The sequence below is a fragment of the Chiloscyllium punctatum genome, chromosome 7 (assembly GCF_047496795.1).
Source record: "Chiloscyllium punctatum isolate Juve2018m chromosome 7, sChiPun1.3, whole genome shotgun sequence".
NCBI classification, from domain to species: domain Eukaryota; kingdom Metazoa; phylum Chordata; class Chondrichthyes; order Orectolobiformes; family Hemiscylliidae; genus Chiloscyllium; species Chiloscyllium punctatum.
In genome coordinates this window covers 54,242,683-54,269,721 of record NC_092745.1, presented here as the reverse complement: position 1 = coordinate 54,269,721, position 27,039 = coordinate 54,242,683, and the positions used below count along the sequence as shown (strand labels likewise).

At 41.2% G+C, this 27,039-nt stretch overlaps 1 protein-coding gene across 1 annotated transcript; it reads left to right on the top strand.

Moving 5' to 3' along the window:
• The first annotated feature begins 1,469 nt into the window (after nt 1-1,469).
• mgst3a (microsomal glutathione S-transferase 3a) lies at nt 1,470-26,352 on the top strand. The gene is made up of 6 exons (XM_072573587.1): nt 1,470-1,608; nt 8,899-9,025; nt 14,609-14,682; nt 20,843-20,900; nt 22,409-22,481; nt 26,077-26,352. The coding sequence occupies exons 2-6, from the start codon at nt 8,909-8,911 to the stop codon at nt 26,211-26,213; spliced, it is 459 nt and encodes a 152-aa protein (XP_072429688.1). The 5' UTR covers nt 1,470-1,608; nt 8,899-8,908; the 3' UTR covers nt 26,214-26,352.
• The last annotated feature ends 687 nt before the right edge of the window (nt 26,353-27,039 follow it).

Genomic DNA, 27,039 nt, shown 5'->3' with positions numbered 1-27,039 from the left:
AGTTTCAGTTTAATAATAACCCCAAGTATGGATATAGTAGGGGATTCAGCGATGGTAATGTCCTTGGATGTCAAGGGGTGATCGTCAGATTCTGTCTTGTGATTGCACTTGTGTGGTGTGAACCCAAGCCCCAACATTGTCCAGGTCTCACTGTATTTAGACACAGATTATTTCAGTCTCTGAGGAGTCGCAAATGATGAAGCAACTGAAGTTGGTTTGGCCTAGGACACTGAAGAAGGCCTTATGCCCGAAACGTCGATTCTCCTGTTCCTTTGATGCTGCCTGACCTGCTGCACTTTTTCAGCAACACATTTTTAACCTAGGACACTGTTGTCAGGGGATTTCCCACAGAAAGTGCATCTCAGATTGCAACATGTGTCGCATGAAAAAATCTTTTCCTCATATCACTTTTGCTTATTTTGGCAACAACTTTAATCAAGTGTATTCTCATTCTTGATCCTCCCATGAATGGGAAGTCTTTCCCTTAGCACTCTTTTTAGACCTCTCATGAATTGGAATACCACAATCCAATTTCCTATTTCCCTTCTCTCTTCCAAAGAAAACCATCCCAGCTTCTCCAATCCACGAAATTCTGCATGCTGGAGCCATTCTGGTGAATTTTGTTTTACACTGTCTTCAATGTCTTCACATTCCTTCCAAATATGCAGCTCCCAGAACCATACAGTACAAAAGAGGCCCATCAGCCCATCAAAGTCTGTACCAGCTACATTCAATCCAAACTAGTCCCAGCTGAGGCCATGAGTGGTGCAAGTGACAGTCAATCAAGGGAACTCCTTTTGGCGTGTGCTTTATTTTTCCCCTCAGGATCAATCTGACTTACAGTTCTGGTTGTCAGATTATAGGAAGGATGCGGAAGCATTGGAAAGGGTGCAGAGGAGATTAAACAGGATGTTGCCTGGTATGGAGGGAAAGTCTTATGAGGAAAGGCTAAGGGACTTTGTTAGGAAGAAGAAGGTTGAAAGGTGACTTAATAGAGACATACAAGATGATCAGAGGATTAGGTACGGTGGACAGTGAGAGCATTTGTCCTTGGATGGTAATGGCTAGCGTGAGGGGACATAGCCTTAAATTAGGGGGTGGGGGGGGGGGGGGGTGATCGACATAGGTAGGTTCTTAGCCCAGAAGTAATAAGGGTGTGGAATGCCCTGTCTGCAACAGTAGTAGACTTGCCAACTTTAAGGGCATTTAAATAGTCATTGTATAAACATATGAATGATAATGGAACAGTGTAGGTTAGATGGGCTTCAGATTAGTTTCACAGGTCAGTGGAACATTGAGGGCTGAAGGGCCTGTACTGTGCTGTAATGTTCTAAATGGGATTAGATTAATTTAGGATATGTGATCGGCATGGTTGAGATGGACTTAATGGTCTGTTCCGGTGCTGTACATCTCTATGACTCTATGATCCTCTGGTACATATTCTTGCAGAGTTCGTGCGCCACTCTCCCGCACTCCGCAATCCGCCTTTTCCAAACCACCCTTGTGCTGTGTCTGTGTGAACGCCCGGCTTTGTAATTGATTGACTCGTGTGAGTGGAGACTCGGGCTAAGACAAAGGCAGGAGTAGGAGCACCTCGCAGTAACTCGGGTACGTACGCTTATATTTGGGGGTGTTAGGAGGAGAAGGGATGAGCAGTAGCTGAAAACTGGGCTATTACAGGATTGAATTGACTCGAAGACAGACAAGGTCAGACTGGGGCGAAGCTGCCATACACATGAAGCGGTGCAACTCTCTCTCTCTCTCTCTCTCTGTCATAAGGCTTGGGTGGTTGATGCTGGGGATTTTGCTGTCATTCTGTTGGGGAAATGTTCGTAAACTGTCTCTCACGCCCTCCCGCAAACCCAAGGTCAAAATGTTGATTTTTAAATTAGGCTTTTATTGCCCACTAGCTCTTGATACTCCCTTTTCTTACATTGAATGCACCATCAGGCCCTTTGAAGCGGATTGTTTATGCCCGGCTTTACCCTCCGCCCTCTCCCATCCCATTCCAACTGTCCCCTTCACCAGAACCCTTTGTGCTTGACCATTTTATTTGGTTCTTCTTTAGGGTGTTGTTAACAGGGTGATTTGGGTTTGGGAGTAATTGGATTTTTTTTTAAAAAGGGCCTCCCACAAATTAAGGATTGTGGGAGATAATTCAGCAGGGATTCAAGACTATCTAAAACGCAGAATAAGAATGAACATTTAAGCGGTTGGGGAGCCTTATCTTGGCTCCGATTGTAATGAGTTTGGGTTCGACCACACCTGTAAGTTCAATGTGTAGTTTTGGACTCTTCGCTTCAGGAAGGTTGTGTACCTTAAGAGGTGGGGCAACAAATGTTGATTCGGATTGATTTTTGTTTTGAGGGCTGTCTTGAGTTGAAGGTTAAGTATGGAATGGGCCTGCATTCACCTCCGTTTGGAAGAATGAGGAATAGTGCCATGTTGTGTAAATTCAGAAAGGTATTTGACCTGGCGGATGCTGAGAGGCTGGTTTCAATGTCAAGAGATTGTAGAGCTAGGCATTATAGTGTTAAAGTAGCTGGCTGCTAATTACAGACTGATACAAGCTCAGCTCAGAGAGACATGGATGCTCTATGCTGACTATGTTCAGGACAGAAGTAGATTTAAATGGTTGGGCACAATGGGAATAGGGTTGGGAAAATGGAGTTGATGCAGCCATGGTTAATGCTGAAACAGGCTTGTTGGCAGTTGAGTGTTGTGCTGGAAAAGCACAGCAGGACAGACAGCAGCCTTTATCAGAAGGGCTTACACCTGAAATGTCTATTCTGCAGGTGCTGTGTGACCTGCTGTGCTTTTCCAGCACTACACTTTCAACTCTGATCTCCAACATCTGCAGTCCTCACTTTCACCTAGTTGATGGCAGTCTAGTCTATTCCTGCTTCTATTTCTTAGATTTGTATTGATCACTCATTCTCATCTAGCTCCCCCGAATCATGTGTTATTTGCTTCGGTCACTGGATTTGATAGTGAGGTCTACAATCTTTAAAGTAAGGAAATGCCTTCTGCACTTATTAGTGACTTTTCTGGCTTGTACTTATAACCCTGGCTTTTGAATTCCCCCGCATGTGGAAATATGTTTGTGTTTCCAAATCCTTTGTTTTCTAAAGACAGAATTCTTTAAAAACTATCCTAGCCTGAACTTGGTTATTACAGACTGAAATTTCATAGTCATACAGATCCTTTGGTCCACCTTGTCCTTGCTAACCAGATATCCTAAATTAATCTAATCCCATTTGCCAGCATTTGGCCCATATTCCTCTAAACCCTTCATATTCATATACACATCCATATGCCTTTTAAATGTTATAGTTGTACCGGCCTACATCACTTCCTGTGGCAGCTCATTTTATGCACACACCACACTCTGTGTGGAAAAAGTTGCCCCTTTGGTCTCTTTTTTTTAAAAATATATATCTTTCCCTTATCATCTTAAATCTATGCCCTCTAGTTTTGGACTTCCCCTACCCTGGGAAAAGACCTTAGCTATTCACCCTATCCATGCCCCTCATGATTTTATAAACCTCTATAATGTCACCTCTCAGCCTCTGATGCTAAAGGGAAAACAGCCCCAGCCTATTCAGCCTCCCCCCTATAGCTCAAACCCTCCAGCCCTGGCAACATTCTTATAAATCTTTTCTGAACCCTTTCAAGTTTCACAACATTCTTCCTATAGCAGGGAGACCAGAATTGAATGCAGTATTTCAAAAGTAGCCTAACCAATGTCCTGCAACATGACATCCCGAGTCTGATACTCAATGCACTGACAAATAAAGGCAAGCACACCAAACACTTCCTTCCTTCACTATCCCGTCTAGCTGCGACTCCACTTTCAGGGAAATATGAACCTGCACTCCAAGGTCTTTTTGTTTGGCAACACTCCCCAGGAACTTACTGTTAAGTGTATATTCTATCCAGATTTGCCTTTCCGAAATGCTGAGGACAGACAAGGTCAGAGTGGGGTGCAACTGTCATATATGGAAGCAGGGCTGTAACTAACTTGCCTTCTAAAGCCATAAGGCTTGAGTGGTTGATGCTGGGATTTTGCTATCATTCTGTTGAGGAAATGGTTCATGAACTGTCTCTGCCACCCTTCTGCAAACCCCAACTCAAAAGCCTGTTCTGCCATTCAATGAGATCATGGCCGAATTCCACAGACCTGCCTTTGGCCCATATCCCTTAATACATTTTGAAGAAAAATGTATTGATCTCAGATTTAAAACAACTGATCTTGCATCCACTGCCATTTGTGGAAGAGTTCCAAGCCTTTCCCACCTTTTTGTGTGTAGCTGTGCTTCCTGAATTATCAGACGCTAATTCTCAGACAATGCCTCGAATTCTAGAATTCCCCAACCAGTGGGAATAGTCTATCTTTATCTTCACTGTCTTTTTGTTAATGTCTTGATGAATTCAATCAGATAACTGAACCTTTTTTTAAAATTCTAGAGAACCAGGCCTAAGTGTATAATCTCTCGTCATGACCCCTAAGATTCAGGCATCATTCTTGCAAACCTATGTTGTACTCCCTCCAATATTATCCTTCCTAAGGTGTGCTGCCCAGATCTGCTCAAAGCACTCCAAGTGGGCTCTAATCACACCTTTTGTATAACTGCAGCTTAACTTCTGCATTCCTGTACTCCAGTCCCCCTGATATGAATGATAATAGGTTTCTTGATTATTTTCTGCATGAGTTATACTTGAGACTTTTGTAAATGGATAGTTTCCACCCAGTTTTCCTGTGTGAGTGGACAAATTCCAGTCTCCTTTCACTCAACCATTTTGTATAAAGCTAATGCTTGACTTGAGATAAGAATTGAGTTAAGATTATCTCTGAGTTACTTGGTCATTGATAATGTTGTCTGTACTTTGCACAGCTCCCCTCCCTCCTTTTCTGTGTGGCTTGAAACACTTTTTAGAGGTAACAAAATGAACAAATTTTGATTGTTTTACTCACTTCCTCAATAAAAGTAATGATTTCATTTCGTTAAGTATGCTATGGGCTAGGGTATGATGCATTTAATGGAGTATATGACAATTTGCCTTCTCCATGGAAATTGAGATTTTTAAATATAAGTCTCATCTCTATCTCTTTCCACAACATACCTGTCACCTTTTATCCACTTCAGAGTTCGTCATGTTCTGCTTCCTTTCTCCCCTTCCCACTATTAATCCTATAATCCACCACAGAACACACCAGATGGCCTCCTTCTTTAGAGACCGCAGTTTCCCTTCCCACATGGATGAAGATGCCCTCCAACACATCTCATCCACATCCTGCACCTCCGCCCTCAAACCCCACCCCTCCAACAAGGACAGAACCCCACTGGTCCTCACCTTCCATCCTACCAACCTTCGCATAAACCGCATTGTCCGCCGACATTTCTGCCACCTTCAAACGGACCCCACCATCAGAGATATATTCCCTTCCCACTCCTTTCTGCAAAGACTGTTCCCTCTGTGACTACCTGGTAAGGTCCACCACCCACCCCCCCCCCCCCCCCCTTCCCCTTCCCCTGCCACTACAGGAATTGCAAAACCTGCGCCCATACCTCCTCCCTCACCTCCATCCAAGGCCCCAAAGGAGCCTTCCACATCCTCCACCAATATCATTTATTGTATTTGTTGCTCCCGATACGGTCTTCTCTAGATTGGGGAGACTGGACGCTGCATCGCAGAGCACTTTTAGGGAACATCTCTGTGATACCCGCACCAATCAACCCCACCGCCCTGCGGCCCAATACTTCATCTTCTCCTCTTTTTCCTCCTCCCCCCCCCCCCCCCCTCCAAACTCTGCCGAGGGCATGTAGGTCTTGGGCCTCCTCTCTCACCACCCAACTCCTGGAGGAAGAACGCCTTATCTTCTGCCTCGGAACATTTCATACCCCAGGGCATCAATGTAGACTTCACCAGTTTCCTCATTTCCCCTCCCCTTGCCCCCCCACCTCACCCCAGCTCCAACCTTCCAGCTCAGTACCATCCTCATGACCTGTCTAACCTGCCATTCTTCCTTCCCACCTATCTGCTCCACCCTCCCTTCGGACCTATCACCTTCATCCCCACCCCCATTCACCTATTGTACTCTTTGCTACCTTCTCCCCAGCACCCCCCGCCACCCCCCCCCGCCTCCATTCCTGATGAAGTGCTTTTGCCTGAAACATCGATTTTCATGCTCCTTGGATGTTGCCTGACCTGCTGTGCTTTTCCAGCACCACTCTGATCTAGACATGATTAATCCCATGCCCATCACAATTTTCTGCCCAAGATTTCCTTCCTTCCCTCAGCTTTTACAATGAGTCAGTCTGTAGCCTCTATTGTTACTCAAAGTTGGCCTCCATGCAATTCACTTTCCCAGTCCTCTGATTTTTCACTGTTGTCCTGTCCTTCTTGATCTGTTCTCCCTGTACTAACCCTGTCAACTTCACTCTTTTGTGTGACCCTCCATCCCATACCCTTAACAACAGATCTGATCATCTCTGACCACATCTTTGTACATCTCAACATTTGCATCTTGTCTTTAAACCCCACCTGCTACTGTGCTTAATGTGGGGGGGGCTGGGGGGGGAATTCATCTCCTTCAATTCTGTGTCAATTGTTAAAGTCTTCAGCCATCGTGCATACAGCTTTGAATGTGCCATGAAACATCTGCAGCTGCTAATTGGTTTGGTGGTATCTACCCTTTGATGTGCCTTGTTCCCAGTTAAAGGTTCACAGTTCCCCATCTTATTCATTCTTCCCACAAATATAAGAGGTGAAGACTTCAAAGTGTCCAGTGCACTGTTGGTTTAGACGCATACTAACCGATTTGGCAGGTCAATATGCCCATCAGTTTAATTTTTAATCTTTGATCACTAGCAAGCCTGGTGCTGAAATATTGTTGACCTTTAATTGTCATCGGAAGTTGGAGATACAGTTTGGTTTTAAAGAATAATCGATCAGTCTAAATGTCACTTTAATGGGGAGTTCAAAGTCTGCAACATACTTATAGATATTTTTTTTCCCCTGGTGGCCAGGGTTGGTGGCTCCATCAGAAATTCAGTTTGTGTATTTTTAAAAAATCTTTTGATCATCTGTCAGCACCCTTCAAATTCTATCAAGAATTTATTTGTGTGCCCCCTCTCCCCATATTCATCATTCCAACGCCTATTTTAAAAATCAGATGATATCAGTTTATCAATGTTCCAAGCAGAATCCCCCCCCCCGCTGGTAATTGCCTTAATGCATTGAGAGCTCCCTCTAATAGTTTTCCTTCTTGTCCCTGTTTATTACCGGGTATAGCTGCTATCCTAACCTCACTATGTAATTTTTCCTTACATTCATTCCATTTTGGCTGACATTCCTGTTCCAAAGCTTTGAATTTTATTTCCATTTTGTTTTTTTGCCTCTTTAGGCCTCCTACTGTTCTTCTTCTTCTTCACACATCTTTTTGTTTTTCCCATTTCAGGAGATCTGGCTCAGTTTTGTTTGTACCACAAGCTGTGTGTGTATTCCTTGATCATAGTTTTTCCTGCTGCCATCCTGGACTTGACCTCCTCTTGGATGGTTCTACAGCTATTGTCTGTGACTTTCTTGGTATTCTCTCAAGGGACCCTAGCTCTTTATCAGCAAAAACACAAACTGTCCCATTCTATTCTTACTTGCCTTCCCTACTTGACGTTTATTTTCCCCTTCTCCTTTCTATCCTGTTCATTCTTCTCAAAATTGACCCAGTGGACTCTGCCAGTGGATTATCTGGCAACCTCTTTCCATTCATTTCCTCCTAGAACGTCTGCTTACCTATGAACAAGACCTATGTTGCCATTCAAAAATTCATTCCAAATAACTGGATTCAACATTGATGGAAGTTTGACTGACTGACTGGTAGTCTCTCCTTTCTTCCCCCTTAATTTGTCTTCCCTCTGTCTGCTCAGTTGTTAGCACTCTTGGCTCTGGGTTAAATCTCCAAGTTTCACAATCAAAACCATCTGAAGAAAAAAACAAAGCCCAACCTGTGGTGCAACGCTGAGGGAGTGTTACACTGTCAGAGATGCTATCTTCTAGATGAAATCTGGTCCATTTAAATGGGTAGTTATTGCAGCGGTATCTGGGTGTCCAGGTAAGTGGGTCAAAGTTAATATGCAGGTACAGCAAGTGATTTGGAGGGCAAATTGAATGTTGGTATTTATTGCAAAGGGAATGAAATGTAAAAGTATTGAAATTCTACTGCAGCTGTATAGAGCCTTGGTGAGACTGTGTATCTGGAATACCATGTACAGTTTTGATCTTCATCCTCATCCACTTTTCATGGAAGAAGCAATCTGGGAGGGAAAAGTTCATTTCACCCATTTCGGGGATGTATACTTACCTTATGAAGAGGAGTTGAATTTACCCATTGGAGTTTAGAATGAGAGATGATCTTATTGAAGTATATAAAATCCCAACAGGATTTGATGGGTGGATGCTCGGAGGATGTTTCACAGATGGGGAGAGTAGGACTGGTGGACATAATTTTTAGAAAAAGAGACCTCTTATTTTTAAGATGGTGATGGGAAATCTTTTATCCGAGAGTCCTTTAGTCGGTGGAATTCTCATCTTATGGAAAAGTAGCCTTAAGAATGCCTCATCTGATTGAGCTTGTTCTGCCATCCAATAAGAACACAATGAGTCAAAGGGTTTGCTCCTGCTCTGAAGTCCTCAGTTACTAAACTGATGAGGAAGACTCTGGTTTCTGAGAGGAATTGTAGTATTTTGGCTGTTTTGCCTTTTGAAGGTCTTGTTGAAAGCCTAATTTAATTGTGAGGGGGCAGGACATGGACATAATTGGGACAATTGGTAAGATATATATTTATCGCCAGAACAAAATATATGTTTTTTTCCCTCTTCTCTTGTTTTTCTTTCAAGGGCCAAAAAAATGGTGGTACTTTCCAAAGAGTATGGAGCTGTGGTGCTGACTGGCGCTGCCAGTTTTGTCATGGTCAGTTACCTTGCTTTCAAAGTTTCGGCAGCGCGCAAGAAGTACAAAGTGGAGGTGAGTTTATGCCAAGGAGCATTACAGGCTGGAGTTACCTGTGGTTCCTACTGAAAAAGCAATTTCTGTCAATGAAGATATGTTTGATACATTGTCTGCTATACCTTTCCTCGGTATGTCTTAAGATGTCCGACAAAGTAAGAGAGGCCGTTTGAAAGCCTTTCAGGTCTGATGTAAGAGTGGTATAAGTGGTGTGTGCTGCATGGCTTGGCAAAGATGAAATGACAAATTGAAGCCTATCCTGTTTAATTTCGAAAACCTTTCACCTAATTTTACTCTGAACAATTCCTTTATTCTTCGATACTCCAAGATATCTTCCAACTGCTCTCTGAATTCCAGTGGCTAACTGAGTTATTGACTAGTTCAAGTGTAGGATATTTGAACAAGCCGTATGATGTGAAGATTTACAAGACTTGACAAATTTTAATTAATTACATTTTTTTAGTCAAATTGCACATTTAGCTATGCCATTCATCTTTGATCAGTTGACTTTCTTGTGTGTGATCTGTAATGTCACCTGGCTTTTCCACTCAGCCTTTTCACAGTAACACTTCTTAACCTTGGTTACATTTTTGTATTGTGGTTTCTCAACAGTGATTTTGAAACCTTGGTGTATAATTGTAAGCTGTGTCATTTATAATTGGACCCTCTGATCTTTCAATCTTGTTTGCTTTGCTTGACTTGTAGCTCACTGACTGCCAACAAAGTTAGACGATGCACCAGTGGGAAAGGGAGGGTGAGCAAGAATAACCAGCATATTGCCTCATCTCACTCCCATCCTTTTAGGAATTCTACAAACTGTGTTGGAATTCAGTCCTGAGAAGCTAAAGGCAATCTGTGATCGGTCTTGTTTAACAAAGGGGCACAATCACCCGATGAAGGAACAGTGCTCCGAAAGTTAGTGCTTCCAAATAAACCTGTTGGACTATAAGTTGGTGGTGTGTGTACACCCCAGTCCAATACCGACACCTCCAAATCATTATCTAATTGGTTTACCTCCCAGTAGTTAGCCACTATATCCTGACCTCATGTGGGATGTCTCTAGCTCAGGAGTGTTGTACTGCTTGGGTTTTTGCTTTCTGTAGTTGTCTAGCTCTAGTCTCACTCGAACACCCATATTTCTCAAGGAGAGGGAGAACAGCCAGGGAATTCCTAGAGGCATGGCACTCATCCACAGATTCAATCAATAAGCACATCGACCTGGACCCAATATACCGGCCACTGCAACGGACAGCTGGAACTGACAACTGGAAGCGGCAGATTCAAACCACTACAAATGTCGGAGGAAAGATCACAGAAGTGCTTCACAGGAGGCTCCCAAGCACTGAGGATGTCACCTAGACAGGGGACGAAACGTCTGCAACACAAATTCCTGGCTCGGTGAACAGAACCACAACAACGAGCACCCGAGCTACAAATCTTCTCCCAAACTGAGAGGGAGAAAAGCCTTAAAAGAATATACTGTAGCTACAGCTTTCTACATCCTTAGATTCCAGTGGCAAATCTACTTTGTAAGAAGATTATGTGCTGGGAATGATTATTCTGTGAATCCCAGATGTTGTAATACAGAAGTCTCAACTTAGTCATACTTTGTGTATCAACATCAAACACGCAGAAATACTTAAAAACAGGTTGGTTCAATGTTTCCTGAGCCAAATAGAGCATTTGATTTGTGTGTGAATAAACTTTTTAGTGACAGTGAGTGATGTCCATACTGTTTTTATGCAAAAGAAAATGCTCTATTTGCATAAACTGATACATGTTTGGCTAAGAAGAACTCATCTTTTGAATTTGCCTGGAAAGTTTGAACTTCTACTTGAAACTTAATCCTGATTTGATTGATAAACCTGGGACCCTTCCTGTCAATTTAGAAACTATGGGGAAAGGATTGGAATAGAGCATTGCTTCAACTTTTTTTAGAAAAACTCCTACATGTTTATCTTTCTGTCTGGGTGTGAGAATGAATATGTAATGTAAATTTGAATGTGACTTGGAAGAAGAGTGGAAAACATTTCCTGTTATGGTGCACACTTCATACTGTGACAACATGAGATGAATCAGCAAGGTGCGAATTGAGGTGAGGTTTCATGAGGTAGGACTTTGTTAGCTGTAAAGGTAGGAAAAGCAGTTGGAAGAGGCCGAACTGCATAAGGCTGTCGCAGAACTTAAATTTCAGATGTTCCAAAGCTTGGTTTGAGTAGTGATAACTATCCCTGTTTTATCTCAGCCTTGACTATACTTAACAACCAAGCCTCAATAGCCTTCTGCAGGATTGATTGATTGAGATTGATTTCAGAGAAGAAAATTCCTCCTCATCTCTGACATAAATTGTGAGGTTCTGCACTCTCTTACAAAGAATAGAGGTGTATACCATTTTCTAAATGGGGACATGTTTCAGAAATCTGAAGTATAAAGGGAATGGGAGTCCAAGTTCAAAATTTTCTTAAGGTAAACTTGCAAGTTCATTTAGGAAGGCAAATGCAGTGTTAGCATTTATTTTGAGGACTAGAATACAAGAACAGGAATGTAATGCTTGGCTGTACAAGGTTCTGGTCAGACTGCATTTGGAATATTGTAAGCCCTGCATCTAAGGAAAGATGTGCAGGTCTAGGAGCTTTACAAGAATGATCCTGACAATGAATGCTTGTCATTATGAGGAGCAGGTGAGGACTCTGGATTATAGAAGATGAGGGGTGATCTCAATGAGAATTTGCAGAATACAGAGAGGCCTGGATAGAGTGGATGTGTTTCCACTTGTAGGACAGACGAGGACTCAAGAGTACATCCTCAAATGTAATGATCTTTTAGAACTGAGATGACTAATTTCTTCAGCCAGAAGATGGTGAATCTGTGGAAGTCATTGCCATAGAAGGCTGTGGAGGCCAAGTCATTGAGTCTGTTGAAGACAGAGAGGTTCTTGATTAGTAAGGGGATCAAGGGTTACAGAGGAAAGGCAGGAGAATAGGGTTGAGAAACATATCAGTCATAGTGGAGCAGACTTCGATGGACTGACTTGCCTGATTCTGCTCTTATATTTTATGGTCTTAAATGGGTGATCCCTTACGCTGAGATTAGGCCATCTGGTCCTAGACAATCCCACAAGAGGAAGCATATGTAGCCCATATGAGGGAGTTAGAAAACAAACAAATGAACCACGTGAACATGCTCAGCAACGTTTGTTACTTGCATACTAGCCCTTCAGTTACAATGAGCCAGAGTTTGCAGAAAGAATGATTACATTATAAATATACAAATCAGTTAGTAACTTGTAGTGAGTGAGGTAAAGGTGCCAGACACATTGCCAAATCAGTACTTTGCTATTATCTTCTCTATGACTGTGTCATGATGTCATTGCTTTTACAAATTAATGACCCACTACACTTGTCACAAAAGGTAAGCTAGGTAATTTTGGGGTGCTGGTGGCATTCTGGCTAGTGATCCAGAATCTGAGGCCAATGTTCCAGGGACCTGTGTTCAAATCCTACCATAGCAGATGGTGGAATTCCAAATTCAATAAAAGTCTGCCCAAAAACAAAAGTAGTGATTGTTTGCCTAATGGTGACCATGTAACCACTGGCAATTGTTATAAAAGCCCCTTTGGTTCACCAATAAACTCCCCAAGTTTTACAACATGGAGAGAGGCTGTTTGGCCCATCATGTCTATGGCAGTCACCAGCACCTACTACTCTGCTCCTATTTTCCAGCACTTTGCCCATAGCCTTGCCTGCTGTGCCTCTTCGAGTGACAATCTAAATTATTTTTAAATGGCATGATGGTTCTGCCTCTACCCACTTTCAGAAAAGATTCTTCCTTTAACTTCCAACCCTGTCCTCGTCTTAAATGTTTCTTCCTATCTATGCCTGTAATAATTTTGTACACTTCAATCAGGTCCCTCCCTCTCTGCTCTACAGAAACTACCCTAACCTATCTAGTCTCTCTACAAAGCTGAACCACTTTAGCAAAGGTAACGTTCCTGATGAATCTCTTTTGCACCTTCTCCAATGCAATCGTGTCCTTCCTGTAGTGTGGTGACCAGAATGGTTCACAGTATTCCAGCTATTGTCTAACCAAGATCTAATACAGCTCTGCCTTTGCATTCAATGCCTTTCATAATAAAGGAAAGAATCCCAAATGCCATCTTGTCTATCTGACCTGTTACCTTCAAGGATATTGTGCTCTAATCCTTTGTGCTTCCTCAGGTCCTACTGTTCACTGCGTATTTCCTTGCCTTGCTCGTCCGCCCAAAAATGTCCTGTTTTAGATTAGGAAATTTGCCATCCTTACTCTGTCTAACATCTGACTCCAGATCCACAGCTCTGTGATAGAGCCTTAACTGCTCTTTGGGCAACTAAGGATGGACAATAAATGCTGGCTCAGCCATCACTACCCACATCCCATAAACGAATCAAAAAGTAAATAAAGGCCAGATTTATTTCCTGTAAAACGTCTTTTTTTTTAATTGGTATAGACTTGTCACAGTGTTTCTGCATGTTTGGGTGCAACAATAAGTCTAATAAAATCCCAATTGAAAATTCACTCCAGGTCCAGTTTCCTCCCACTGTCTAAAGATGTGCAGGTTAGGAGGACTGGCCATACTGAAACTGCCTGTAGTGTTCAGGGATATGTTAGCCAGGTGGTTAGCCATGGTAAATGTGGGTTGGTGGCGATTCGCCACGGCAAATTTGCTGCCGATGATTAGCCTCTGCCAGTTCTCCTCCAGCGTTTTTTTCCACTGGGGTCGTTTGACCTCTGGAGACTATTCGCCGCTGGAAGTATATATATATGTATTGATTGTTTTCCCTCCCGCCTGTTCTTTCATAATTCTCAGTCCCCTTTATTTATACAACTACATACAACATATTGATTTTTTTTTAAAAAAGGTAAAATAAATCATTGGTTTACATACAAAAATGAGTTACAAACTTTAACCAGAAAAAGGAAATATATTTTAAAAATCTTTATAATGGCAGTAAAATCTCACCTTAATATTAAACAATGAAATTTTAGTTCATTTGATAGTTATGCGCTATTCCTCTAATATATTCCAAACAATTTCTTTCACTATATTCAAGAACCATTTTTTAAAAATTCTATCGTCTGCGTCTCTTTTTTTTAGCTTTGTGATCGATTCTGCTAAATGTATACAAAATTCCCTACCAAATATTATACGATTACTTCCTTGACCACTATCCGCCAAAAGAAATTATTCTTCTGCTCCGTTACCCGATTTATATACTAATGGTTATTAAAACAAGTAAACGCTACCACCAATATTCAAAATATAAGACTTATTCGCAGTGGTGAATCATCTTCAGTGGCCAATGGGCGGTGGCTAATCGGTGGTGATGAATGATCCCATGCCAGGTCAATGAAGGGATATGGGATAGGGTAAGGGACTGGATTTGGGTGGTATGCTTTTTGGAGGGCTGGTAAGTACTCAATGAGCCAAACGGCCTCCTCCCACACTGAGGTGTTTTATGGTCATGTTAGATGCAGTTTGGTTGTGTATGGTCTCTCCTGCGCTAAATAGCAACGTTTGAGGATCCTCTGTTCTAACAATGTACGTTATTTTTCTTTATTAAGTATCCTGTGATGTACAGTGACGATCCAGAAAATGGACACTTATTCAACTGTATCCAACGTGCTCACCAAAATACGTAAGTGTGATTGAATCAGCGGTAATTTACACACGCTCAGTTCCCACAATTTTGCATCTGTTCTTTTTATATCTCAAAAGGGCAATTAAAAGTTCCCAGCTGAAGGTCAAACCCTGGGAAGAAGTTGCTTAATTGTGTTTATAATTTATACAATGTTTAAGATTTGTGCAATTTTTAAACTGATTTTTGTTTTGTTGTTGGCTAGGTATGAGTTGCATGAAGGTCTTTCTTCTTTGAAGGATTTTCACCATGTGGCCTAGTGAATTTTCCTCACCAAATTTGCCACATTGACTCTCCACACTGCCCATGTAGTGCCCCTTGTGTCTAATTCTGGCACCATCTTGTCCCATACCATTCCCCAAAAGCCACTCTCCCGTCCTCTGAAATGGAGGAGAAACCCTGGCACTCAGGCCATCTTTGAAAGACTGCCACGCACCATACCAAGCGATCCAGATTTGCCCTTCACTGTAATATTGCACAGAGCTCATATGATTGATGGTCCCTGCACATACAAACCCCAATCTCTCAACCTTTCACTCTTTAAACCATTACAGTTTACCTGTCCATAGCTCCATGATTGTGAATGCTCTCTCTAAATCACCACCATCTAAAGCTACATGGTCAAGTGGGGAAATGTCACATCCATGCAAGCAACTAGACAAATTCAACATGTGCTTTACAGTGGGCACCATCAAATGGTTGCCAGTGCCTCACGTCCCAGTGCCTTCATGTCCCTGTTTCATCTTGCACCATCCCAACAGCACATTTCCAAACATCATGTCTCTTGCCTCCAGCCCCCTCCCCAAAACATGAAGACCACACTGAACTTTATCCATGACTGTCCTCCATTTCTCCTGGTAGAACAGCGCAATGACACTCCCCTCGATCCTATATGGTACCCTTTTAGAAGGCACAATGGCTGTCATTTTCACTGCACTCCTCTCCCATGGCCTGCCATTCTGAAAACTTCAACCTCTTTTCTCCCCACAATATCCCCTCCAAATTCACCTGCCATTAAGCCCATCCCATCTCTAGCCCAACCAGTCATCATTCTTTCCCCAGCTCTGCAAATGCCTCGTTTTCACACCCTCTTTCTCCTCCTCCCACCCACCCATGTTTATTGAGACATGGAGTCTCAATAAACAGTAACCACCCTTGACTGGACTGGGAACTAGCTCCCTCCAGTTTCTGAAGGGACCATGTGGTTGAATTATACATGCAGTGTATTTACGGTTGGCACGTGGTGTCAGTGTTAGATTGACATGTACGAGTGCCTATGTGAAGCTGTTTATCCCACCCCAGGACAAATTCCTATCAAAGTTAAGCAGCAGGTCTGTATGCCTGTGCAAAACAGCACATTGGTAGAGCAATCTGATAGTATTTTGGCCCAAAGTGCCCAAGGTATGATACAGAGCCTAGCAAACTGGATTCAAAATTGGCTTGAAGGTAGGAGACAGAGTAATAATGAAAGGTTTTCTTTTCCCGGACCAGAGGCTTGTGGCCAGTGGTGTGCCACAAGGATTGCTACTGAGTTCACTGATTGTCATCATTTGTATAAATGTCCTGGATGTCAATATGTGAGGTATGGTTGGTAAGTTTGTATATGACACCAAAATTGGTGGTGTAGTGGATAGTAAAGAAGGTTATCTCAGTGTCCAATGGGACTGTGATCAGTTGGGCCAGTGGGCCAAGGAGTGGCAGATGACATTTAATTTAGATAAATGTAAGGCGCTGCATTTTGGTAAGGCAAGCCATAGCAGGACTTATACACTTAATGATCAGGCTCTAGTGAGTGTTGCTGAACAAGGAGACCAAGGGTGCAGGTTCAGTGTTACTTGAAAATGGAGTATTAGGTAGACAGGGTGGTAAAGGTAATGCTTGCCTTTATCGGTCAGTGCATTGAGTACAGGACATTGGTGAGGCCACTTTTCAGAGTTCAGTCTGGTCTCCCTACTATAAGGAAGATGTTAATCTTGAAAGGGTTCAGAAAAGATTTACAAGCATGTTCTTGAGATTGGTGGGTTTGAGCTATAGGGAGAAGCTGAATAGGCTGGAGCTGTTTTCCCCTGGTGAATCGGAGGCTAAGGAGTGACCTTATGGAGGTTTTTAAAATCATGAAGGGCATGGATAGGGTGAATAGCCAAGATTTTTTTCCCAGGTTAGGAAAACTGGAGGGATAGGTTTAAGGTGAGGGGGAAAAGGGACAACATTTTACACAGAAGGTGATGTGTGTATGGAACAGAGGAGGTGGAGATTGATACAATTACACCATTTAAAAGGCATCTGGATGGGTACATGAATAGGAAGGGTTTAGAGGGAATGTGGGCCAAATGGGATTAGATTAGTTTAGGATGCCTGGTCAGTGCAGACAAGCTGGACTAAAGGCACTCTTTCTGTGCTGTATAAGTAGGCAGGAATGCTACTACATTTACAAGCACAAAGAGAACAAGCAAGTCCTGAGTTACAGCCTGGTTCAATCCATAAACTAGGTTCCTGTTCCTACACGCAATGTTAGCTGCCAGTGTAATGTAAACATGTATTCAGCAAGTAGATCAGAGGGGTGCTAATGTGTTCATGATGTATTCACAAATGCCAATGGACGAGGGATGTGTGCAGCTTGTACTTGTGGACCCGTGATGCTGTTTGGTCACACACAAAGGGCAGTCATTAGGGACAAGTGCTGGGCTGAATTCACTAGGTACCCAATCTAGCTTTTCAACATTTACCCTGTTTGGTAAGCCAGGAAGCTGAATATTAATTAAGCGAAATAAAAACCAAAAGAACTGTGGATGCTGTAAATCAGAAACAAAAACAGAAGTTGCTACAAAAGCTCAGTAGGTCTTACAGCATGTGCGAAGAGAAATCGGTGTTAACATTTCTGGTGTGGTGACCTTTCCTTAGCTGAGAATGGGTCACCAGACCTAAAACGTTAAAACTGATTTTCTTTCACAGATACTGCCAGACCTGCTGAGCTTTTGCAGCAATTTCTGTTTATATTAATAAAGCGAGTTGAGCAATAGCTAACAAGAACCCCCTTGATTGACAACTCATCCTGCATAGTGAGAACCCTCAAAGCATAAGAGTCAGTGGGATGCTCCTGTAGTGGAGACTGTAGCAGGCTTGCCAACCTTCTCTTCCAAATTTGCCACAAATCTCTCCATCGCCCACACCTCTACAAGACTCCTCCCCATGTAATTCAACTGTTTTAAGTTGATCTGTAAGAACAGCAAAATTCTTGAAGGTTAAGAATTGCTCCCTTTTAGTTGTTATAAACTAACTTTGTCAACTAGTGACCATGCATTATTGTGTTTGTTTAGCACTCCACATGACCATGAAGGCAGTGTCACCAAGTAATTCAAGTTTCAGGAACATGTAGTGATGGGACATTCAACTTTAGTGAGCACACCGGTGAAGAATCTGTTGGCTAGTAGTGTTTGGAAGTGGAAGAATGTTACAGTCTTAGCAATGGCCCACATAAGGTAGAAATGTAAGCCTGGGGAAATCAACGTGAACAGTAAAGTTGCATTGTAGTAATAACCTGAGCAGCCGTAGAGACTAAATGGCACCAAATGTTCTTGGCAGTACTTATGACGTTGTATTTGATGTGAATTTTTGTTGAGGTGTTAATAATGGCATTGTATTTAGTGACTATATGGATTTCAAAACTCTGTTTGAAGTATCACACTTGTTAAGTGTTGATGCCTACACATTTAAGGGAAAACACAATTACCAAAGGATCTCAAACCAATTGGAGTTGAATTTTTTTTTTTGTTTTGAACCTCTTGGCTGTTTTCAGTATTGACTGCGCTGTTTTTGAGTACTGGATTTAGAGGCTACAATATTAAAACTTTAAGATGAAAGACATGAGGAAAATAGCAACAGGCTTCAGAAAGATATTTGTCTCATGGAAAGGGAGCTGAAGTTCCAAAATAAGAAAGGGAGGTGAGCCATTTTGTTGGAAAGATGGTCAAAAGTCTAGTACCGGGGAACTATTTGAAGAGCTACAGCAAGGTCTGGAACTAGATTGAAGTGGGAGGCAAAACAAGAGTTTTTGTATCGTCCAGAATTGATAAATATTGAACATTGTAAAAGATGAGGGGTCAGTAAACAAAGAGCACAGATTTACAGAGAAACACTTATGATCGACTAACAATCAGCAATCATATGGTGGGGCACAACCTTTTTTGACGCAATGAATGGTTAGGGGTTTGGTTTGCACTGCCTTTTAAACTGACCAAGAGATAAACTGGGGAAAAAAATTTTGTGAAAGAGCAGAAGGTTGGGCTTTGCATTGCTGTTTGATCAAGTTATTAACTTATCCATTAAAAATAATAATCCATTAAAAATAAACACCCCTCCAGGGCAGGTGGGATTTGAACCCAGTCCTTCTGATCCAGAGGTAGTGTCCCTACCACTGTCTCATGAGCCTCAAAAACAGGAAAGCAGACAAACGTGGTTAGCAGGATTCAAACCTGAGCAGAGCCACCTCTAATTTTGGGTGTGTTGCCTTAACCACTCGGTCACAACTGCACATCACCTAGTTTTTAACCTGACTGACTGGCTTTCTCCTCCGCTGTATTATTTTTAATTAGGATTAAAAAAGGGAATGCAGTAAAGTAGACTACAAGTCTTCCTACCCTATCTTTGTTGTTGGGGGGAGGGAGAGGTGGCATACATTTTTACTTCACCAAATGTTTAAACTAGAGACGTAGGCAATTTGGTGGTAGATTAATTGAAATAAATGTTTTAAAAAAAAAAAAAATTTTTTAATAAAAAGGAATGGAGGTTCTTGTTGCATGGTGAGTGTCTCTATCTCTGAGCTCCTTGCTCAAACATTCAAGTCAGATGTGTGTAATAACATCTCTAAACAGATTGATCACACATATGTAGACTACAAATTGTTTATACTTAAGTGACTGCAATGGATAAATACTTGACATTCCTGCCTAGTGTTATAACAAAGACCTGCTGAGTTTCTCCAGCACTTATTTCAGACATCCAACACCTGCAGTTTTTTTCTCCTTTATATGCTACTGTAACAAAGCTGCTGCTTTTTTAAAAAAGACTCCATTTATTCTTTAGCCTGCATGAAACTAAGGTTCAACTAATGAACGGCTAACCTAGACTTTGTTCCAAAATTGAACAGATTCTTTTTTGTCCTTAAAATTTCAACTTCTATTTGGAGCGTGAAATTCCAGCAAGTGGTGTAATTTTATCAGGAAAAAAAGCAAAAAAGTGAGGTTTTTATTTCAAATCTAGTATGCTGGAGATATAAAGACTGGATTTTTGAGTTTGATATGACTTTGTCAGAACTCTGAAAATATCAGACTCTCAACATTAACTGTTTCTCTCTGCAGATGATGCTGTCGGACCTCCTGAGTTTCTCCAGTGTTTGTTGACACCTTCAATATTCTAGAACTCCGTTTACATTAATGTCTTCAGGCACTAAATATTGCTTTTTAATGCAATTGCCTCCCTTTTCTACATAGCTGGTATGCAAGGCTTGACTAAACTATTGAGGTCAGTTAGCATTTATTTCTTGTTTAACATCTCCCAGTGGGGGATTGTAACAAAATACAAATGAGTAGCTGACAAATTAATTTTAAGGAAATGGAAACTTACTAAATTCAAATAATGGTGGTGATACACCATAGCCCCTACTAGTCTCTGAAGATCTCTACTCTGCCAGGGAGCACCCAAGTGGGACATGACTGCAAAAGAGGTGCAGACTGCATACCTGATCAAGAGCTTATGCTCGAAACGTCAATTCTTCCGCTCCTTGGATGCTGCTTGACCAGCTGTGCTTTTCCAGTACCACATTCTGACTTCGACCTCCAACATCTGCATTCCTCACTTTTTCTCCCTGTCAGGTGCAACAATCCCCTACACGACCGTTACCTGCCACTTTAGCCAGACCTAGGAGCAGGCCCTCTGACCTGCCTGTCCCTCCCCACACAGGATGCCTGTAGATAGAGATTACAGGAAATTCCATCTGGTTAACTGTTTGAATTTAGCTCCATCTATAAGTTGAGTGATCTTTTGTTTGAGAGTTGATGCAATTAGTCACTTTCAAACATTTTACCTGTGTCTGACTTTTACTTTGTAAAAGATGGAATGGAATCAACTGTAATAAGTTCTTCTCTCTTGTTAAATATTTTAGACTAGAAGCATATCCAGCATTCCTATTCTTTCTGGCAGTCGGTGGAATACACCGTCCAGTAAGTAACATTACAATTTCTTAAATGATGATCAAAAGAAAACTTTTCCTCACATGCATGGTTTTGAAAAATGCATCTTGCTAAGTAACCTTCATTGTTTAAACAAAGGTGCTAAGCTGATAAGAGCTAATGTTCCTGTTTCCCAATTAATTATAAATAAACAGAAAATCTGACAGAAGGTTTTCACATCAAAAAAATTGTATTTTTAATCTGATCATGTATGGATATTTTAAATTAGACCAACAATCTATTTTGATTCTTCAATTTTACAATGTTTAAACAATACAATAATGCATTACCAAAACAGAGTTAGATTTTCCTCTTATTAACCATTGTGTTGTGCAAGGGAATCTGACCAAATCCTTAAAATAACTTACTGTAGAGAAATTGAATGTTCTTTCGAGCAGTTTCCTCTGTACATGGAACCTCTGTCGCAGTTTTAAAGCCTATCCACCATGTACAAAGAACAAATCAGGAGCATGACGGAGTACTCCCCTTGCCTGGGTGGGTGCAGCTCCTGTACCACTCAAGAAACTTGACTCCATCCAGGATAAAGCAGCCCATTTCTTGGGCATCACATCCACTCCCTCCACCACTGACACTCTGCTGTTACTACTTTCTAAAACATACACTACAGAATTTTACCAAGGATCCTTAGACAGCACCTTCTAAATGCAGGACCACTTCCATCTTAGAAGGATAAGAGCAAGAGGTACACTGGGAACACCACCATCTGCAAGTTCCCCTTCAAACAACTCACCACCCTGGCTTGGAAATATCACAGATCGCAGAGTCAAGATCTTGGAATTCCATCCCTAAGGGCATTGTGGGTTAACCTACAGCATGTGGTCTGTACAGGTTCAAGAAGGCAGCTCACCACCACCTTGAAGGGCAACTAGAGACCAGCAATAAATGCTGGCCGGCTAGCAATGCCCGAGTCTCAAATGAATAAGAACTTTGCTTAAGAGACTTGCATTTGCTAAATAAACAAATATAGTCAAAAATCTCTACTGTGCTACACACTGCCACACCTAGCTACAAATGGCAATCCAGAATAGAGAATCTTGTTAATGTATACAGGGAATATTAGATGAAATCAAACGAAGAATCTCAAACACAAAACTGAGGTCACAGTTAATTGAGCTACAGTAGCCCTCTTGCTCCCCATGCTAGACTTTCTTTTTTCCCCCCAAAATATTTCTGAATCTGTCATCAGGATAGCTACTACCACAAGATACCTCAAAAAGCAAATGTACAACTAAAGAAGTTAATTCATGGTTTTGGCTAAAGAGGGAATATTGGTGAAGAAAGTAGGAGACCTATCACCAGTGGACCTATTTTGACCATCTCTCTGGTCAATGTCTCAAATTAACACGAGGCTAATAAAGTGCACCCTTTCCTACTTTATAAGCAGTAACTTTACATGTGCTTGTCTGTAGTCCAGTCCTGTCAAGTATTCCAAGTTCAGGGAATCTTACCAATGGTGTTTTTGTATTTTTTTTAAAAAGCGACTGGCAAGTACACTCGGTGGAATTTGGATAATTGGAAGACTTGTTTATGCACATGGCTATTCCAGTGGAGGTAAATACTTTATCCTAAATCAAAGTGTATAAAACAAACTGCTTTCATTTCTGCATCATTTTGAAATGTAGACATTTACTAATCATGCTCAACAGGATGAAATGACAACTTGCACTTTGATTTCCTAATAATTGTCTTATTTGGGTTTAACATTAAGGGAAGCTAAAAAGTTAGCAATTCTCCTGAACGAAGTTAACTTTTTTTTTAGCAGCATAAGGTAAAATCGGCTGAAGAAACAACTCAGTGTTAACTCTTTTAAAAGTAAAAATACACTTTAATGAGGACATCTACAATGGTTTTAATTTGCTTTTATTTTCAAAACTGTATATTTAAGGTACTGCTTAAAATACACTGGGATTAATTTTAACTGCTAAAGCAAGTGCTTATCTAGATCAGAGGTTTAAAATGGAGAAGAAAAGTCAATCTGATCTCAACCCAGGAGCAGGAGGCAGGTGAAGGGATACAGATTGGTAATTTAAATATCAAAGACTGGCAGCCTCCAATTTAACTTTCAATGACATGGCTAGGTTTCTCAGGCTCAAAGCTTGGGAGTATATAGAAGAATGGTGGTTATACCACTGGCACCTACAGTGTGTGTGCCCTGCCTCACCTGGAGGTAGGCTGACTTCAAGGTGGGGGGTGAGACATGGAGAACTCCCACACGTTCTCCATTTGAGTCTCCCACACATTCCTGCTGAAGCCGTTGTGTATCTACCTTGTGTCAAACTGAGCAAATATGAAGAGCTAACCTAGAGCCAGGTTGAACAACTTAAAGTTCGCCTTCATTGGCCTTTCCTAACTGGTTTCAATTGGAATACAATCTCTTCCTCTAATTTTCAGTCTCCATCCATTCAGTGGCTTTGCTTCCTCTTTCAAAAAACTTCACATCCAAAATTTTTACGTCTTTAATAACTAACCAATTAATTTTCAGTAGGAAACAAAAGGACCTTCATCAGAGACAGTTTCAAAAGCCTCTCTGAAATAGCACATTGGTCAATCTGGGCCTGATTAAGGTTTTGCACTGAACTGCATGCACCTAAAATCCCACTTTTTTTTTTTCTCTAACACTTCATAATATTGCTCATTAATTTATAGACTAATATGCAGTTTTTTTTTTCTTGATGCTTTTTCCCTGAAGGGTTGTAGGAATATGGAGCACTCCATAGACACTGCAACTGAAGATCTGGATTCCAGGTGGGACCCCTTGGCCTTGACATCGGTCAAAGAATCAACAGAATGCAGTCTGTATAAAGCAAGGTTATCAGTTTAATAAAGTAAGGCAGCCTGACAATTCTGTCCAGCAACACACGGGTTAAAGCTTCTGTGCTCAGTGATGAAATTGCACAATAAGCAATTTTTGTTTTTCAAGTATCAGTGCAGCCTTAATTACAAAAGAAGTCCAATCAACTATAATTGAGTCAGATGTACAGCATGGAAACAGACCCTTCAGTCCAACCCGTCCATGCTGACCAGACATCCCAACCCAATCTAGTCCCAATTTGGAGATGCCGGTGTTGGACTGGGGTGTACAAAGTTAAAAATCACACAACACCAGGTTATAGTCCAACAGTTTTAATTGGAAGCTAGTGTGCTTCCAATTAAACCTGTTAGACTATAACCTGGTGTTGTGTGATTTTTAAAATAGTGGTGCTGGAAAAGCACAGCAGTTCAGGCAGCAACTGAGGAGCAGGAAAATCAATGTTTCTGGCAAAAGCCCTTCATCAGGAAAACAGGCAGAGTGCCTGAAGAGTGGAGAGAAATGGAAGGAGGGTGGGGAGAAAGTCGCATAATTTTCCTGCTCCTCGGATGCTGCCTGTACTGCTGTGCTTTTCCAGCACCACTCTATTCCAGAATCTGGTTTCCAGCATCTGCAGTCATTGTTAAAAATCACAACGAGGTTAAAAACAATCTAGTCCCACCAGCCAGCACCCAGCCCATATCCCTCCAAACCCTTTCCATCCAAATGCGTCTTAAATGTTGCAATTGTACCAGCCTCCACCACATCCTCTGGAAACTCATTCCATACATGTACCACCCTCTGCATGAAAAAGTTGCCCCATGAGTCTCTTTTATATCTTTCCCCTCTCACCCTAAACCTATGCCCTCTAGTTCTGGACTCCCCACCCTCCAGGGAAGAGACTTTGCATATTTACCCTATCCATGCCCCCCATAATTTTGTAAACCTCTATACACTCCTCAGCCTCCGCTCCAGGGAAAATGTCAACAATATTTCCTGGGAAACAGTTCTTGTTTTACTCTATCATCCCATGCTAGCAGTTCAAGGTTAGTTTGAGTGGTCAATTAATGATTCATAATTCATTTTATGAAAACTCTATTGTTTGCCTTATCTTCTATTACAGCTAATTCAGCAAAGCAGCAGTGTAGGTGCACAGTCAAATCATAACTTGCAGCCATTTTGTTGTCATTAAAAACCTAAAATTTTTGAATCCTTATTTGCCCCCTTTGATCATTCTATGATCACATCATAAATGTGAAGGCATGGATCAAATTAATCCAATTCGATGGCAGCCAAAGAATGCTATACTTCCTCTTCCTCCAAAATGGTTGCAAGTTATGATTTGACTTTGCGAACCTACATTGCTGCTTTGCTGAATTAGCTGTAATAGAAAAGGCAAACAATAGAGTTTTCATAAAATGAATTATGAATCATTAATTGACCACTCGAACTAACCTTGAACTGCTAGCATGGGATGATAGAGTAAAACAAGAACAGTTTCCCAGGAAACATCGTTGACATTAGGCTAATCCAATCATGTCGCCTTAATTACAAAAAAAGTCCAAACAACTATAATAAAGGCTGTACTGATTTTTGAAAAACATAATTGCTTATTGTGCAATTTCATATAGCACAGAAGCTTTAACCTGTGTGTTGCTGGACAGAATTGAGTCAGGCTGCCTTACTTTATTAAATTAACTTTGCTTTACACAGACTGAATTCTGTTGATTCTTTGACTGATCCCGAAGCAGAGGAGTCCCGTCTGGGATCCCAATCTTCACAATTGTCCAAGTTAAACAGAATTTGCTAGTTTGCCAATGCAAAATCCAACAAAGGTTAGGAGCTTTTAAGACATCCTGTGTTTACAGGGGCTTTCAAGCATTATTGGGCTGATGGCATATCTGTTTTAGTGCACTAAGGGATTTTCAAACATCCGGGTTGAATATCTGTCACATTTTATAATTTCAGAGTGCTAAGAAATGTTTTACCTCTTACAACATCTGCTCCAATCAATCACTCTCCTCCTCAAAGTATAACACACGGACCAAGCTTTTCTGTCTTAATATCAAATGTGCCCAAGATTGCTAATTTACACTCCTCCCATGTTGCAATTTGATTTATAGGGTTAAAAGCATTCTGTAGACCCTATAAAGCTCTTCTGCCCTAATCTTTGGTTTCACAACTTGAAGGGTGTTTGTATTTCTAGACCAGTAGTTGCGTGTCCCTAAATTGCCTTTGTCTAATGGTCAACTAGTCATCATTCAACATTGAAGGTTAAGCCAGCATTTTTCTTTTAATAACTTTTGTATTATATTTTTATTAACTGAAATTCATAATTCCTTTGTGTTCCCTCTTTAGATCCTAGCAAGAGAAGATATGGTAACTTTAGTTCAATAGCACTGCTGGGACTCATGGGGACTGCAGTAGCATTTGGATTTCACCAACTGGGATGGCACAGATCTTGCTATGGGAAGCCTATGAAAGTTAATTTATAACCTTAATGAGCATACACTCCGTACACTCCTAGCAAAATCACTTGGCAGTAACTTTATCTCTAATAGCAACCACTTGCTTCTGATGTTTGTATGGTGGACCTTTTTATAAACTGAGAATAAAGTTCTTGCATAATGGTAATTGTTTTGTTAAATTATGAAGCAGTATTCTTCCATACATTTTTATTTTTTACATTTTGGAAAATGTAAGTGTTCCTTAAACTAAGCATCTCACCTTATTCAGTCACTAGAAGGTTGAACAGGACAAGCTCCAGACTGCAATTCAAATATCAGCCACAATTACATAATCTATTTTTTTTTCCTGCCCTTCTGGAAAAGGGCAGAAGTTGAGAATGGGAAAATAAGGTTAATTATCAGCTTGGCTCTATTGTAGCATTCTTACCCAAATGAGTGAGAGGTTAAAGCCTCATCCAAGGAATTTTGCCTTTACTCACAAGATGACGTGTTATACTAACACGTCATCCTCAGCAATGCACTGAAACCGCATCTGCCTGTTTTAGTAAACATAGCATCTGTCTCAGCAGCAGCTCAACGGCACTGTGAAAACAGCAACTAGTTCTTCAAAGTGTAGTAATATAAACAAAAAACACTACGTAACATCAATTCTCAGTTTATTTCCACAAGGTCCTTTTTTTTTGAAAGCTGGTGTATTCTTCAGTCATTAAGAAATTCAGTTGTTGGAAATTGGCAAAGTAACATTAATGAACATGTTGCATAGAAATAACAGTTTACTCATTCTGTCCTGAAAAAATTTACAAACCTTTTAAACTAAGTGCAAAGTAGTTTATCTGCAGTTTACACAGAACTG